At 37.6% G+C, this 18933-nt stretch overlaps 1 protein-coding gene across 1 annotated transcript; it reads left to right on the top strand.

Annotated features, from left to right (window-relative positions):
• Nucleotides 1–816: 816 nt before the first annotated feature.
• Nucleotides 817–2676, top strand: LOC140889992 (uncharacterized). The gene is made up of 3 exons (XM_073297738.1): nt 817–1279; nt 1673–1779; nt 1858–2676. The coding sequence occupies exons 1-3, from the start codon at nt 817–819 to the stop codon at nt 2674–2676; spliced, it is 1389 nt and encodes a 462-aa protein (XP_073153839.1).
• The last annotated feature ends 16257 nt before the right edge of the window (nt 2677–18933 follow it).

The following is an 18933-nucleotide window of genomic DNA, read 5'->3' as shown; positions in this document are numbered from 1 at the left end:
GTTTTGACTGCACTGAATAACGTGTTTAAACATTACAAAATTTGAAATTCAATCGTTCAATTTTCTATATAACAACAAACAATTGGTATAATCTTAATGTCTCTCACTCTCTCTTACTTGAAGAAGTTATTCACAATTCCTAAAAAATATTATTTCCTTTCCTTCTTTCCTCATTCCTCCTTTTGTCTTTGTAATATTTTTCCTGAAATTTCATCTCTGGAATGGATAACATTGATGTTCTTTTATATTTTGGTGGTCACGTTGTTGAGAATGAGTCGTTGAATATAGTATCCCGTATATTAGACCGATTCGAGTATTGAGAATTTCTTTGTTCGAGTTGGTTGAATATGTGCATAAAATGTTGGTCATTGATCCGATGAATTTTAATCTGAAGTTGTCGATGAAATACTTATTCATGGATAAATCAATATGACATGAAATTCCAGTCGACCTTGTTGATGCTGACGCTCTGGAGTTTTTAATGTAATGCCCCAATATAAATGTATTGCATTTGTACGTTGAAGCACATCAAATTGATCCAAATGTTGGTCATGATGATGAAGAATCATATATTTCCCATGTTACAGAATGATTGAGCAATATAAAGTTGAATCTTGAGGGTGGTTCGTGGGATCAACATATCACTAGCCATTTTGAACATATTCCTACATTTTGGCCAAATACGGGTCTGGGTTGGGATAAAAACGTCGGTGCAACAAATTTTTATTCAAACAACCAGAATTTTGCTCAACACGATGATGTTCCTAGAATTGATGATGGAGATGTTCCTAGAAGTGCTAGTGATACTGAACAGATATGTCATATGGAGAGTCTGGAGAAGAAGATGACAACGATGTTGATGATTTGAATGATGATGAACGTGTGAACACACATGCAAATATCGGTGAAGGGACGTCATATCGTCCACCACCTCGTAAAACATTACAGAGGCAAGTCGTACCATTTATCTCCACAAATTCTGAGATGCCATCATTTTTCAATAAATACTTTGGAGAAGAGACTCCGGATTCCATCGATGTACCTGTCGGGGCACGAGCAAGTTATTACAATCCTGAAAGAGGAGAACTTGGTGCAAACATGTTATTTAAAGATAAGAATGATCTCATTGCTTCTGTGAAAGATTATTCAGTCGGATTTTACAGGCGTGAGTATCGTGTCATCGATAGCACAAGCATTCTGTGGAAGATACAGTATAGAAATGATTCTTATGCCGCCCGATGTCGTTGGGGTCTTCATGCTTCTTTCAAAGAGAAAACAAGTTACTAAAAAATAACTAGATATGGCGGTCCTCACACGTGTATATCTACCAACGTCGGCATAAACCATCATAACTTGAATAGCGATATGGTCGCACAGACGTTTTTGGGTATTGTACGTTGTGATCCTTCGTATGAGATTAAATATATCATGGAGAGCATGAAGGATAAATACGGATATCAAATCTCATATACGAAGGCGTGGCAAAGTCTGAATCGCGCGGTGGAAATCGTTTATGGGACTTGGGAGAGTTCTGTGCAAATGCTTCCGAAATATATGTGTGCTATGTGCAAATATAATCCCGGAACAGTTGTCGATTGGAAGCATCTTAGATCGAACAACGAATCAATAAAAATATTGAACTATGTTTTTTGGGCATTCAGACCTTGTATAGATGGATTTCGCCACTGTCGGAAAATTATCAGCGTTGACGACACACATTTGTATACAAAATATAAGCACAAAATGCTGATCGCAGTCACTTTGGATGCGAACAATCAGGTGTTGCCGTTGGCATTTGCAATCGTGGATGAATAGACGTCGGATTCTTGGAAATGGTTTTTGGAAAATGTTGGTCAGTATGTTGTTTGTGGTGAAAGTGGAGTATGCCTAATTTCTGATAGGCATAAGGGTATTGTTCGAGCAGCTAAGGATCTCCACTATTTTAAACCGCCGCATGGTGTGCATCGTTTTTGTTTGAGACACGTGTGTTCAAATTTTAATGCGAGATTCAAAGATATGTATTTGAAAGATTTATGTTGGGAGGTGGGCAAACAACATCAAGTCAGTAAGTTCGACGAAACAATGGAGGTCATCAGGAACACAAATATTTTAGCACACAGGTACTTGGCTGAAATCTCAAAGGAGAAATGGAGTATGACCCATGACGGAGGTTGGCATCGTGGGGTGATGCCGACCAACATGTCTGAATGCTTGAACAGTGTGTTAAAGGGAGCTCATAGACTCCTTATATCTGCTAAAGTGCACTTGACCCTTCTAAGATGTGTGCAATACTTCATTGAACGTGTGGCAAAGGGTCAACGCATGGTTCATGAAAATCAGGTGTGGTCGGACTATGCATGTCGCAAATATGAAGAATGGGCAAGAAAATCTAGCGAACATCGTGTTATCAAATATGATGTACGGACTCAAACTGCTTCAGTTGCGACCGGGGGCAGACCAAGTCGCGGACAACATATACAAGTGGTGAGGTTATCAACTAGTGATTGTTCATGTGGTAAATGGACAATTTTTGGAATCTCATGTTCTCACGCTATTTGCACCGCGAAATACCATTCGTTAGATCCGACAACCCTAGTTCAGTCAAGGTACAACATATCGAACTACCTCGCGGCGTATGAAGGTAGATTTGAACCTCTTGCCGATGAACGATATTGAGATCCACCTACCTTTGAGTTGCACCACAACCCGGTTAGACGTGAAAAAAGAAGAGATGGCAGGGATACAACAACTAAAGTGAGGAATGAGATGGACAGACCGGTGGTCAGGGAGAGACAACGACGAGGAACTAATAGGTATACATTATATTTAATTTATCGCTTATGATATTATGATATGTATCTATTGACATTGTAAAATTAATTTTCCTCCGTTTTTTTTTCAGGAACATCGGATGAATGAGATATGCAAGACTGCTGCATTGTGTGATATTATTAATAATAATTTTTTTTCCTTTGTGTTTTTATAATAACATTTATATCTAGTTTTATTGGTAAAGTATTCGTGTATGAGTTTTAATTTAATATATATATGTATTTTACTGTTTTGTTTTTTTTAATTTATTTAATTTATAATGTAATAAATATAATACAATAAAATATAATATAATATAAAAATATACTATAATATAATATACTATAATATAATATAATATAATATAATATAATATAATATAATATAATATAATATATTTCAAATTTATTGTTTATTACTACATATAATAAACATATAATATCGTAATATATATATATATATATATATATATATGTATGTATGTATATATATATATATGTATGTATGTATGTCAATAACACAATATATTATCTTAAAGTGTAGATTAAAATTATAAAATTAAACACTAAAATATTATTATTACATTACACAAATTTATCATGATCGATGGTTACAATTACAATTATGCAAGTGACCTCGGTTCCACAATCACGTGGTCTACGTCTACGCGAACCTCTACGCGGTACAAAATCTTGAGTATTGTTTTCAACCACATCATCATCGCCTTCACTGCTCTGGGTTTGTTCATTTGAATAGCCTGGGAAAATAACTGGTGAAACAATATTTCTTTGAAGTGCCGACGTGTTATAAAAACCATGTGGGTGAGGGGAAACATTAATCAGTTTTGTAAAACTTTGGATGTTGTTCCAAAATGGAGTTCGATAATCCTCATCAACATGTGCACCAGATGGCCCCATATTTTCAAATGTACCTGATGGTCCTGCATTGTATAGCCCACTAGATGACCCTACATTTTCGAAACCACCAGATGGCCCTGCATGGGCATGCCAACCAGATGACCTTGGAACATATTCTAAAGATGACTGATGTGTATCATTAGCAGAAGTACTGAAATGTTGTGGAATATCATGTTGTCCAGCAGCAAATACATTGTGTGCATATGGACAAAAACTAATCTCATTGACTGTAGGAGATATAATGCGAGCAGTTATGCGCTCATACCATGGAAAGTAGTCATCATCTGTTTTCCTAAATCTTCCATGCAATTCATCCTGGACAACATACCTCATCCTTCTGTTCCATAAAGTAATGGCATTTTCATGATATTCCCTCCAGTCTGTGTTGCGATGACCTATTCTGGTGATGTTGTGGAGGTCATCATTGTCAACTGCAGGTCTTGGAATAGGTTGACTGATAAGTGTTTTTAGTATGCATTATTTTATAGCATTTTGTGTTTAGTTTGCATGCATTTAAGTTATTTTTCGTTAGTTTTATTAGTGTTTTATGTTATGTGTTTGCATTAGACTCACCTGGTTGAATTTTGTAGGAAATTAATCAAAATTTGGGATTTCTGTGCGTTAAAGCCGCTCGCGCGTGCACAGAAGAAAGCTCCAGAGCGCAGACAACGCAAGAGGAGGCGGCTACAAGGCTTGGGAGAGAAGATTTCTCTTTTCTTTTCTTCTTTTTATTTTTATTTTTGAATTATTGTTTTTAATTATTGAGTAGTTTATTTTCAACCAAGACGACGTGATTGGGCCGAACAAATTCATGTAGAAAACTTGGATGTTTGTTTGGGATTTTTTAGAGTTGATTTTATTTTATTGATTGTCAGATTTATATTTGTCTTGTGAATAGTCTGATTACTGTTTGCTTGCATGTTAATCAATTCCAAATCGACAGAGGAGGTTTTGATTTTGATCACTCTGATAATTAACATATTGTAAAACCGACTAGAAATAGAATTCGGTTTCAGTGTGCGGTTTAGGTGTAAACTGAATTTTCACAAATATTTAATGCATTTAAATTTGATTATAATTACGAAAGATTAGTTCATCAATATTTGAATAGGTTTGATTGTTCTAGAAATAGACCTTTGAACAAATTAGGAGAATTCCGTGAATTAAGATTAAATATGAGTCCTGAATCGACTACATGTTACAAAATTTGTTCGGTACCTACGTGTGTCTTGGTTGTCTTTGTCTTAATTATTTTTATCTTCAGTTATTTTTATTCTTATTTCTTAATCAGTTTTTATTTTATATTCTTATTTTATTTAATTCAAAATACTTCTTTTATTTTGTCTAGATTAAGTAAAATAATTAATTCTTGAGAATTGACTGCAGTCCCTGTGGGATCGATACTTGGACTCTCTGTCCACTTTACTATTACTTGACCTGGTACGCTTGCCAGTAGATTTATATCACACCGATTTAGCCGGTCAAGTTTTTGGCGCCGTTGCCGGGGACTTTCTTTGATATCAAAATTTTTATTTCGCTTGAGATTAGACATTACTTATCTTCTGAATTTCTGATTATAATTTTTTTTGGCGATTCTCAGGTACCCTTTGTTGTGCATGCGTAACACTCGATTGAGGGTACTACTACCACTTGATTTGGAAATCGAGCGCACGCTTAGCAAGATCCGAAAAGCCAAAAAATCTATCAATCTAGAAGTAGAGTCAGAATCTGAATCTGAAGTAGAGATGGCAGATAATCGCACTGTATGGGATATCATCCATCCGCCAACTGAAGGTTATGGATCTAGTATAGTTCGCCCCGCTGTTGAGGCAAACAATTTCGAGCTGAAGCCCTCTATTATTCAGCTGATTCAATTGCAAGCTAGATTCGGGGGCTCATCTGTAGAAGACCCCTACGCTCATCTGGAGCGTTTTCTATCGATCTGCGACACGTTCAAAGTGAATGGGGTAACATCTGATGCAGTACGACTGCGGTTATTCCCATTCTCTCTACAAGGAGAAGCTGCTGAATGGCTAGATGATCTGCCTGCTGGGTCTATTACTACATGGAATCAACTTGTTCAGACCTTTCTGAATAAATATTTTCCTCCCACAAAAATGGCGAAACTGTTCTTTGATATCATCTCATTCAGGCAGAAGGAAGCTGAATCTTTAAATGCTGCTTGGACTCGATTCAAAAAGATGTTGAGGATGTGCCCTCAACATAATCTCACTCAGAGCCAACAAACTCAGACTTTTTACAATGGGGCTGATCAATCTGTCCGATCCATGTTGGATGCTGCTGCTAACGGAAGCTTATTCAGGAAGACACCAGCAGAAGCATGGGAAATTATTGGAAATATGGCTGAAAGCAACATTGGATGTCCAGATGCTAAAAAGGAGAGAAAAGCTGGAGTTTTAGAGGTCGATGCACTAACATCACTTAATGCGAAGATCGATGCACTTACTAATCAGATGGCAGTTATGCAGACATCTCCAGCCAACCAAGTGCAAGTCCAACAGCCTGACGAACAACAAGTATTTGAAGTTGATGCAGCAAACTTCATGGGAAACCAAGGGAGACAGCAGTACAATCCATACAGCAATACTTACAATCCTGGCTGGAAGAACCATCCAAACCTCTCATGGAAAACTGCAGATCCTACAGCTAATACATCAAAGCCAGTAGAAATTAAGCTCTCCTTCGAAGAAATTATGATGAAATATGTAGCTGGTACTGAGACCCGTCTACAGAATCAGGAGGCAATGTTACAGAGATTAGAGACACAGATGAGCCAGATAGCTACACAGCTGTCAACTAGACCAGCAGGATCTTTGCCTAGCAATACTGAGAGGAATCCAAAGGATGTTAATGCTATTCTGGCAGTAACTAGATCGCAAGCAGACACTGAAGCAAAGAATCCTGAAGACAAGGAAGCAAGTGACCTAGTCCAAGAAAAGGAGTTGGAGGAAGAACCAAAGCAGTCAGACTCGACGCCTACGGGCAAGAAAGGTAAGTCCTCGCACTCAGTTAGTAATGATAATATTGACTTGAGTAAACTCCCATTTCCCCAGAGAGCAAAGCAACTGCAATTAGATAATCAATTTGCAAAGTTCCTTGAGATTTTCAAAAAGCTCCATATTAATATTCCATTTGCAGACGCTTTAGCTCAAATGCCTAGTTATGCAAAATTTTTAAAAGAGATTTTGTCTAACAAAAGAAAACTGGTGGATTTTGAAACTGTGAAGTTGTCGGAGGAGTGTTCTGCCATTTTACAAAATAAACTCCCTCCGAAACTTAAGGATCCCGGTAGCTTTTCAATTCCATGCACTATTGGAAAATCATTTTTTAATAAGGCTTTATGTGATCTAGGTGCAAGTATTAATCTTATGCCTTATTCATGTTTTGAAAAGCTAGGAATTGGGGAAGTTAAGCCAACTAATATCTCCCTACAATTGGCTGATAGATCTATAAAATATCCAAGGGGGATTGTAGAGGATGTATTAGTAAAGGTTGATAAGTTTATTTTTCCAGTGGATTTTGTCGTGCTTGATATGGAAGAAGATCGTGAGATACCTCTTATTTTGGGTAGACCATTTTTAGCCACTGGAAAGGCAGTGATTGATGTACACAAGGGGGAGTTGATATTACGTATGAATGATGAAAAAGTAATTTTTAATGTTTTTCATGGAATTCGATATCCTGCAGACAATTCTGATTGTTTCAGAATTGATATTACTGATGATTTGGTTGAGTGTTCTCTGCAGGAACAGTTGTCGGTAGATCCATTAGAAATTTGTGTGACAGGTGCTACTGATGAAGAGCATGTTAGTGAGGCAGTTCAAGAAGTAGCACGATATTTGGATGAAAGTCTACCCTTGGACAGACTCATCAATACCAAGATGGGGGAGCTCGACCATACTCCAAAACCGTTGAAGCCATCCACCGAGGAGCCCCCTACTCTTGAACTTAAACCACTTCCATCTCATTTGAAATATTTGTATTTATCAAAGAACGATAAACTGCCAATAATTTGTTCATCTTATTTGACAGGTTGCGAGGAGGAAAAGCTATTGCGTGTGATTCGAGAACACATAAGATCCATAGGTTGGAGCTTGGCCGATCTCAAGGGGATTAGTCCAACCATGTGCATGCACAAAATATTGATGGAGGCGGAGTATAAGACATCGGCTCAACCACAGAGGCGACTTAACCCAGCCATGCAAGAGGTAGTGAAAAAGGAGGTAATCAAGCTCCTTGATGCAGGTATTATCTACCCTATATCTGATAGTGAATGGGTAAGTCCAACTCAAGTAGTGCCTAAAAAGGGGGGAATGACTGTAATTAAAAATTCCAACAATGAATTAATTCCTACGAGAACTGTTACGGGGTGGCGGGTTTGCATAGACTATAGGAAACTGAATGATGCCACCCGTAAGGATCACTTTCCCCTTCCCTTTATTGATCAGATGGTTGAGCGACTGGCAGGGCATGCATTTTATTGTTTTTTGGATGGTTATTCTGGATATATGCAAATTCCTATAGCACCTGAGGACCAGCACAAAACCACTTTTACTTGTCTGTATGGTACTTTTGCATATAAACGGATGCCATTTGGGTTGTGTAATGCCCCTGCCACTTTCAGCGATGTATGATGGCTATTTTTCATGATATGGTTGAAAAGTTCATAGAAGTGTTTATGGATGATTTCTCTGTGGTAGGATCATCTTTTGATGCATGTTTGTTTAATTTGAAAAAAGTGTTGCAGAGATGTGAGGAGAGCAATTTGGTATTGAATTGGGAAAAATGCCACTTCATGGTGAAAGAGGGCATTGTTTTAGGCCACAAGGTATCTGAGTTAGGTGTGGAAGTAGACAAGGCAAAACTTGAAGTAATTGAAAAACTTCCACCTCCCACAAATTTGAAGGGCATTAGGAGTTTTCTTGGGCATGCGGGTTTCTATAGGAGATTTATTAAAGATTTTTCTTCTATTGCTAAACCCCCGACTAATCTGTTAATCAAAGAGGTGCCTTTTAATTTTTCTGCGGAGTGTTTGCAGGCTTTTAAAATCTTGAAGGAGAAATTAACAACTGCTCCGGTGATAGTAGCTCCTGATTGGAATCTGCCGTTTGAGTTGATGTGTGACGCCAGTGACACCGCGTTGGGAGCCGTGCTTGGACAAAAAAGGGACAAGGCACTTCATGTGATTTACTACGCCAGTATCACCCTGTCAGCTGCCCAACTGAATTACGCGACTACTGAAAAAGAACTTCTCGCGGTCGTGTTCGCGTTGGATAAGTTCAGATCTTATTTGGTGGGGAGCAAAGTCATAGTTCACACGGATCACTCGGCCTTGAAGTATTTGATGAGCAAAAAGGATGCAAAACCCAGGTTAATTCGTTGGGTTTTATTGTTACAAGAATTTGACTTAAAAATTGTTGACAGGAAAGGAGCTGAAAATCAAGTTGCGGACCACCTTTCTCGTTTGGAAAATCAAGACGCTGAAACACAGGTGATCCACGATGATTTTCCAGATGAGCAGTTGTTTGAGGTATCCAACCTACCATGGTATGCAGACATCGTTAACTATCTGTCAAGTAAGTTTCTTCCCGCGCATTTAACTTATCAACAGAAGAAGAAATTCTTCTCTGAGTTGAAATATTTTTTGTGGGAAGATCCATTTTTGTTTAAGATTTGTGCAGATGGTATCATTCGTAGGTGTATTCCAGCAGAAGAGGTAAGATCTATACTTTCACACTGTCACACAGGTCCGACTGGAGGTCACTTTGGTGCAAGTCGCACCGCCGCCAAAGTACTTCAGTCGGGGTTTTATTGGCCTTCATTATTTAAGGATGTTTTTGCCTATCTGATTGCTTGTGATGCGTGTCAGAAGGTAGGTAATATTTCTAAGAGACATGAGATGCCCCTCAATAATATTCTTGTCTGCGAAGTTTTTGATGTGTGGGGTATCGATTTCATGGGATCATTTCCTGCGTCCGAGGGGAACAAGTATATTTTGGTTGCAGTCGATTATGTGTCTAAGTGGGTTGAAGCACTGGCTTGTAGAACGAATGACTCTAGGGTGGTTATAAAATTTTTGAAAAAATTCATATTTTCTAGATATGGTACCCCCAGAGCCATAATCAGTGATGGAGGAACCCACTTTTGTAACCAACAATTTGAGAATCTTTTGACAAAATATGGGGTTACTCACAAGGTGGCAATACCTTATCACCCCCAAACTAGTGGGCAAGTTGAAATTTCGAATAGGGAGTTGAAAAGAATTTTGGAGAAAACTGTGAATGCAAACAGGAAAGAATGGTCAAATAAATTAGATGATGCGTTATAGGCCTATCGAACTGCTTTTAAAACACCTATAGGAACTTCTCCATTTAGGTTGCTATATGGTAAAACATGTCATCTTCCTGTAGAACTTGAGCATAAAGTACTATGGGCTACTAAATTTCTGAATTTTGATGTGCAGGCTACAGGTGAAGAACGATTACTGCAATTGAATGAACTTGACGAGCTTAGGTTGGAGGCCTATGAAAATGCCAGGATCTATAAAGAAAATACCAAGAAGTGGCACGATCAGCGTATTGTTTCGCGTGAATTCGAGGTAGGCCAAGAGGTTTTACTATATAACTCACACTTGAAGCTCATGCCAGGGAAGCTTCGTTCGAGATGGACAGGACCGTACACTATCAAACAAGTGATGCCGTATGGTACAGTAGAAATTTTTAGTCCGGCTACAGGAGCATTCAGAGTTAACGGGCATAGGATAAAAATTTATCGAGGTGGTATTGTGGATCAGACACAAACCACCGTCGACTTGCAAGACCCGGCAAATTAAAAAGGGAGGTAGAGTCGGGCTATAGACTATAAATTTTGCGTTGGCTGGGAGGCAACCCAGTATTATTTTTATTATATTATTTATTTTTTTTTTATTTTATTTTATTTTATTGTTTTTTTTTATTTCTCATTTTTCTCGTATTGCAGGTAGAATTTCTGCTTAGTTTCACTGTGCGCGCGCGAGCCCCTTGCTCGCTCGCGCGCAGGCATGCGCTCCAGAAACTTTGAGGATCAATCGCGCGCGCGCGAGCCTCTTGCTCGCGCGCGCGCAGAACAACCATCCAGTGTCCGCAATTATAGACTCGCGCGCGCGCGAGGCTCCTCCTCGCGCGCGCGCGAGGAGCGCAGATTAAAGAAAAACGGGCCCTCCCCCCTCTTTTCTTTCATTCCTTTTCTTCTTCTCTTCTACTTTTTTTTTCTCTTAAACCCTAAATCCCCAAATTTTTCTACTCCACTTTCTCCATTAATTCTTGGCGTTCTCACTCTTAAATTGCAGATTTGTGGATTTTTCACCGCGCTTGCATTTGGGGCCTTCAATTTTTTGTAGGAATCCTCTTTTTGTGCACTCTTCCGTGCATCACCAACAACCACCGCCGCCCACCGCCTCTGCTCCGGCCGACCACCACCATGCCTTCCAAGAGAGTCCGTTCATCAGGCCCTATTGTCCCTAGCTCCTCGTCCTCCGCTCAATTCTCCAACAAATTTGTCTTCTTAGAAGCCCAAGAAAGGTACGAGCATGCTCGACTACATCGAAATCTTATTGCTGAGCGTGGGATTACTTTGGATTGTAATGAATCTGTTGCCTTGGGGATTATTCAAAGGAAATGGTCTGTGTTTTGTCGAGCACCCGAACCTGCCATTATTCCGGTGGTTCGGGAATTTTATGCCAATGCCCCTTCCAGGGATGATTCGAAAGCTTTTGTTAGAGGCAAACTCGTATCATATGATGCCGAGACGTTGAATAGATTGTATGATACTCCTGCTGCAGATGATAGTCAGTTAAGGCGTTTTAAGGCTACTCCAGATTATTCTTTGATGTTAAGCGAGTTGTGTTACACGGGCGTCCATTGGCATGATCCTCTCCGTGTCACTTATTTTTCGAAGAGATTTCTGAAACTTGAGCCGGCGTTGTGGTATGCTTTCATTGCCCGACGATTTCTACCCGTGCTCCATACTGTTGACGTGCAAGCAGATAGGGCTATACTAGTTTACGATATCACGAAGAGATGGCCGGTTGATGTGGGCAACCTTATCCACGATTCCATTCAGTATTCCAAGATGAATCCGACGGTTGGTCTCTATTTTCCCCATACAATCACAGCCCTATGTCGCCAGGCGGGTGTGCCGATTAGTTCCGATGAGGAGTGGCTCCCACCTTTCAAGACCGTCGATGCGAAGCTTGCTATATCTAAACAAGCAAAGCGCAATTTAGAATTTTGTAGCGGTCAGCCTCAAGTGGGGAGTTCTTCTAGAAGTCGACCAGCACCTCAAGCATCTCCTCCTCGCCGCACCGCGCAAGACATGGCCATCGAGAGCTCAGCTTTTGATCACTATGCCATGAGTTATTTTCAGGCTACTTCCACTCACCTACATAATGTGGAAGACATTATGCGCAGCATGGCGACGCAATTGGGACTTGATACTTCGGGCTTTCCAGCGGCTCTGCTTTACCCACCGCCATTCCCATTCCAGTCCACCGTACCACCTCCATATGCTCCGGTCACCCCACAGGATCCCTCCATTCCCGACGAGGCAGACGACGACTAGTCACCAGGGGAGTTTCTTTTATGTTTTGTGCATTCTGTTTTCTGTTTTGCATTGCATGTGTTCTTTGTTTATTTGTTGTTCTTGTGTTTGTGTCTTTCTGAAGCATTGAGGGCAATGCTTTTGATAAGTTTGGGGGGGTGTTTGGTTTTTAGTTATTTAGTTATCATGTTTTTTGTCATTCTATTTGTGTTCATTATGTCGTAGTTGCATCCAGTTCGTAAACATGGCATTTCATTTTGTTGCTTGTGTACTGAGTCATGATTGCCAATGATGATGAAGTTTTTGTTGAAAAAATGGATTTTTGAAAATTTTTTGCTCTTGACTGGACATGAGAAACTATAGGTTAAACCGTGAATATTTTATGCACTCATGTCAAACCAGTGGATTGTAGCGAAAGAATTGATGAAATTTCTGACTGTTTGACCATTGCACGGCAATAGGTGGTTTGTTGATCTTGATTGTGTTTTTGATTTTCGATGATTTCTAGCACTACATTGATGATTTTGAGTGCACCAGTTTTTTTTTGAAAAAAAAAATATATATATAAAAGAGCCAATTCCATCCGGGTCATAGACGAGGGGATTGATCTTTCAATCCTATCTTAGTTGTGACTAAGTTTGCGAAAGAAAAAAAAAATCAATGGGATTGGATAAATTTTTTGAAAATTAACATCTCCATCCGGGTTGTGGTTTAGGAATTGAAATCCATGGCTAAATTTGCGGATAAAATGGGGGTGTTTTCCTAAAAATAATCAAATTTTTTAGAAAAAAAATTACTAACAATTCCATCCGGGCTTGGAGAGTGATTGAAATCCTAATTACTGTTCCATAGCTAAGTCTGCGGGTTCAATGGGATTGATGCTCCATCCGGGCTATAGACGAGGGGTTTGAAATTCTAATCCTATCAAGTTATAGCTAAGTCTGCGGGTAATAATGGGGCTTAACAATAGTCGGGTGCAAAATCCGGCGGTGCGTGTTTATTCTCAAGGGAAGTGTGTTTGTGCTAGAGGATTGTTGAGAGGAGGAGACAGTTGAAGAGTGAAACTTACACTGATTTGTCATAGGCCGCTAAGCAGATTTGAGATGAATTCAGTCTAAGTTGCATGAAACTGGAATGACATTTCACACACACACGTTCACGTTAAATCGAAGATGTCTTATGAAAAGTTGAAAGCAATTCGGTGATTTTTGTTGGTACTTGAACTTCTCAGAGGCTTTGCACTTTCATGACTTGTCCTCACTTATGTTTTTGTTTGCATGTTGTTTTTGCATGTCTTGCTCGAGGGCGAGCAAAGTTTAAGTTTGGGGGTGTTGATAAGTGTTTTTAGTATGCATTATTTTATAGCATTTTGTGTTTAGTTTGCATGCATTTAAGTTATTTTTCGTTAGTTTTATTAGTGTTTTATGTTATGTGTTTGCATTAGACTCACCTGGTTGAATTTTGTAGGAAATTAATCAAAATTTGGGATTTCTGTGCGTTAAAGCCGCGCGCGCGCGAGCCTCTTGCTCGCGCGTGCGCAGAAGAAAGCTCCAGTGCACAAAGAACGCAAGAGGAGGCGGCTACAAGGCTTGGGAGAGAAGATTTCTCTTTTCTTTTCTTCTTTTTATTTTTATTTTTGAATTATTGTTTTTAATTATTGAGTAGTTTATTTTCAACCAAGACGGCGTGATTGGGCCGAACAAATTCATGTAGAAAACTTGGATGTTTGTTTGGGATTTTTTAGAGTTGATTTTATTTTATTGATTGTCAGATTTATATTTGTCTTGTGAATAGTCTGATCAACTGTTTGCTTGCATGTTAATCAATTCCAAATCGACAGAGGAGGTTTTGATTTTGATCACTCTGATAATTAACATATTGTAAAACCGACTAGAAATAGAATTCGGTTTCAGTGTGCGGTTTAGGTGTAAACTGAATTTTCACAAATATTTAATGCATTTAAATTTGATTAGAATTACGAAAGATTAGTTCATCAATATTTGAATAGATTTGATTGTTCTAGAAATAGACCTTTGAACAAATTAGGAGAATTCCCGTGAATTAAGATTAAATATGAGTCCTGAATCGACTACATGTTACAAAATTTGTTCGGTACCTACGTGTGTCTTGGTTGTCTTTGTCTTAATTATTTTTATCTTCAGTTATTTTTATTCTTATTTCTTAATCAGTTTTTATTTTATATTCTTATTTTATTTAATTCAAAATCCTTCTTTTATTTTGTCTAGATTAAGTAAAATAATTAATTCTTGAGAATTGACTGCAGTCCCTGTGAGATCGATACTTGGACTCTCTGTCCACTTTACTATTACTTGACCTGGTACGCTTGCCAATAGATTTATATCACACCGATTTAGCCGGTCATTGACGCATTTCAAATTGTCTCAACACTCGATTCGGACGATGCATCTCTACAATTTCAAAGCATATCACAGGACAAACACATCGCCAAATATTAGTATCGTATGAATCTATTATTGTCCTTACATCTGGATCGTTTCTCTCGTACACTATCCAGTTAAACTGCAAAATTAAAATGCAAATATTAATTAAAATATTTTATAAAGAATTTTATTGTTGCATTGTTTATATATTTTAGTATTATACCTCATCATGACTCATACGATCAATACAATCCCTTATAATTCGAAGAGTGTGTGTCGGTGCATGAGTATAACTGAAAACATTGTTCCACCTACAATAAAGAAAATAATTAAAAATCAAGTAAAATAGTCATAGTTCATATTATGACAATAAATTTTTTACCGTGCACCATAGGGAGAAAATGACATAATTTCATCATCAGAGTTCGGAGCCACGACAAGAGATAAGCCAGTCCGATCAAGATTAACACATTTAATCCTGCTCCATACTCATATCTGTAATTATTTAAAAAATATAATTCAATAAATATTAATTTAGTCTCAGTTAAATAAAATTAAATTATACATGTAAAATATGTAAAGGCCAAGATATTATTGATTTTCCTATACGTGTTACATTGCACAACTCACGGTATAGGAATGCTAAAACTGCACCTCCCCAGCTGTAAGATTTTATTCAATCAATATTTCGGAGCAGTTGTTAAAAAATCAATCTAGTCGATCCTCCTTGATAATCTAGTAGCATTATTCCTCTGATAATCATCAATGCTACACATCGACTATATTTTACAACATCCACCTCGGAGCTATTATCTTCAATATGGGTGGAGATGCAGTGTTCGTATAAAGCGATCATCGACAAGTAACCACCTTTGAAATGTGAGGCTAATGGAGTAAATCCCAATAAATTGAGTCATATGTGTTGTCATTCTCCCACTTTATGCGAAGCATCTACACCAGATACAGGCTCACCATCAATTGGTAAACCCCAAATAATTGAAACATCTTGCAATGTGATAGTCGCCTCACCGCATCTAAAATAAAATGTGTGAGTTTCACGTCTCCATCGTTCGACCAGAGCAGTAATCAAATGATTATCATAAACACGAAATCCACATTGCAGAACACCCAAAAATCCCATACGGTGTAAATATGCTTTCACACGGCTATGCAAGCCATTCTCCAGATATAATTTCCATATCAAGTTGTCCGATCGTTTGGCTCGAACAATTTCATCGATAGTTTGCGAAGAAACTACTGATGATATATGTGATGCTTGCAAATACAACACGTTGGGATCTTCTATTGTCGACATTCTGAAAAATAAAATCGACAATCATTAATCAACATAAAAATTATATAATAAACAATTGATACAAAATTTTCAAATATTATACTTATCACATAACAATAAACGTACCTGAATAAAAAAGAAGAACTGAAAGATTTTAAATGGGATGCGGCCGAATAAATGCTTCCCAAAGCTTCGCAACCAACCAAACAAAGAAGACGAGAAAATGCTTCCGAAAGCTTCGCAACCAATTGCCAAACAAAGAAAAAAAAAGAATTTCCAAAGCTCCGCAGACAATAGAAAAAAGAAAAGGAGAAAGTTATAAGGCAGAAAAAAAATCGAACAGAGAAGAAATGAAATTGTGCGAGGAAAAATAAACAAAATAAACCAACATATATAATAAAAAATTTCAATCCTCCATTATTTTCATGTATCACGGACATGCAGGTCCGTGATACATTCATGCATCACGGACATGCATTCTGATGCATATGTCCAAAGCAACGTACGCTGCTTTGGGTAGAGGACGCTCCGCTTCTTGTATTAGGCAGGGTCCGCTCTTCCCAACCGCGTTTTGAAGTATTTTTGCATGCCCTTACCACACACATTATTTGTGCGATTTTAATATTTTTTTTTAAATTAAATATAAAAAAACCCATATATAAATATATCTTTGGTATTTGTTATGCTCGATCGGCCCCCACTTGCAGAGTGTTTTCCAAAGCACTCACCCCTTTACTTCCCTCCCCAGATACAGAAGAATTTGAAGAGGAAGAGCATCTAAGTTTGGACTGATGAAAAAGAAGAAATTTAGAAGTGCTGCTATTATTTGAGTTTATTTCTCTCTATGATGATAAGTTTTAGTTTCCACTGATGTATTTGGTCTATGAATTTCTTTATGGGATGTAAGAACAAATTTTGTCATGAAATAATATACTAGTTTTTGGTTAAAATTTGTAATATGAGGCTTGTTGTTTTTGAATTTTATTTGAAAGCAACACCGATGTCGACTAACCCCGGTTTCGGGGCGTGAGAAAAGTTTTCAAAGTTTTGTTTCTCTCTGCCTCAAGATCTTTAAATCTCCGGACTACTTTATTTCAAAAAGAAGTGTTTTCAGAAAATGTAGCTCAATTCTTTGATTTTCTAATGTTATAATGAGTTTTACCATTTTTAGAAGGAGGGGATAGTTCTAATAAAGAAGGAGGGGATAGTTCTAACCATAGATTTTCCAAGGCTCAAGTAGATGAATTGTCTAAGATGATGAGGGTCGCGTAGAAGGCCAAGTTGAGGGCCGAGTTGGAGGCCGTACGTGAGAAGATAAGTAAGTTGGAAGATGAATATGTCGTTGGTAGATATTATGAAAGTTGTAGTGAGAATTGGAGGCGAGAAAGAAGAGACAATGGGTTGGATATGAATAAAAGGGAGAGAAAAATTGATGAGTATAGAGAAGCATTTAGACATGATGATGATTTTCATGGGGAAAAAGATTGAAGAGATTATGTGGGTAGAATTAAGGCAAACTAAATTACATCGTTCCATGAAAATTTGGATCCAGAGTTATATTTGAAGTGGAACAAAAGGGTAGAGTATTTATTTGATGGTCATGATTTGTCCGAAACTAAGATGGTTAAACTTGTTCTAAGAGAGTTTGCCGACTATGCTTGCACTTGGTTGATTCGATTGGTGGAGAATAGGAGAAGAAGTGGAATGAGTCTTATAGTCACATGGAGTGAAATGAAAAGAGTAATGAAAAAATGTTTTGCGCCTAATAATTGTAATATGAGTGATAGGTGTAATTTGCGTGAGACATCCACATGGATATCGGGTGTAGAAGAGGAAGTCGTGACTCGACCAATGAGGAATTCAAGAAGTGAAGTTCCCAAGCATGGATATCAAGGTACATCTAAACTTTCAAGTTCTCGTACTTGTGATATTGTGTGTTATTGATGTCAAAAAGTTGGACATGATAGTAGTCAATGTCCAAATAAAGTGCAAAAAGTGGTGGATTTTCAAGTAAAAGTTGAATCCAAAGTTGTAACGGATGATGAATCAAAAGTTGAAGTTGAGAAAGTTGAGAATGATGATTTCATTGATTGATGAAGTGAATGTTAGAAAATGTGTGGTAGAAGGTGAATTATTATTTGATGAAGAAGTTTCTAATTTACATGTTGAGAATGATAGTTGTGTGTGTTACTAGTGAAGCTAGTAATGAATTATTGGAGAAAAAATCATGTAGTCTTTCTATTCAATTGATTACAAAAGAGGTTCTTGAAGAGAAATTGGAATTTCATAAATGGGTGATATGGTTGAAAGAAAGAGTAAACAAAAAAGTGAGATAACCATTGAAAATAAAAAAAAGAAAAAAATAGAGGCCGAAAAAAAGATTGTGCAAAAAAGTGAGATGACCTTGGAGATTAAAAAAAAGGGATAAAAAATTGAGAGACAAGAGGCCAAGAAAAAAAATATATGACCCAAAATAGTGAGATAGAAAAGGTTTTGAGATTAAATAAAATATTTATTTAAAGTACTTTTGTACAAAGAGATTTTATCTCATTGTGATGATATAGCCGTTCAATCCCGAGCATTGTACTTCTTTTTTGCAGGATTTCTGAGATGTTTTGATGAGAAAGCATAGGAGATTTAATGTTGAAAGAATCAATATGTTTGATCCATGGTCACATACAAGGTGAGGTTGGAGGTTTGAAGGTTGTTTCTTTTGTGAGGTATGAAGTAGATTTAAATCAAAGATATAAATTCAATACCAACTTTCAAAGGTATGATCTCAATTCTATATTGCATGAATTTAATTACTTTGTTGAAGGATTTGAAAAAGTGTTATCTATGAAATATGTTTTGATTTCAAATCTTGATCTTAAGTTTCTTGAATTTGTGCATATTAAAAGATTGGATGATT

Source organism: Henckelia pumila, chromosome 3, assembly GCF_033568475.1.
Source record: "Henckelia pumila isolate YLH828 chromosome 3, ASM3356847v2, whole genome shotgun sequence".
Taxonomy (NCBI): Eukaryota; Viridiplantae; Streptophyta; class Magnoliopsida; order Lamiales; family Gesneriaceae; genus Henckelia; species Henckelia pumila.
Note: the sequence above shows the minus strand (reverse complement) of the source record. Positions and strands in the feature narration are given on the sequence as shown.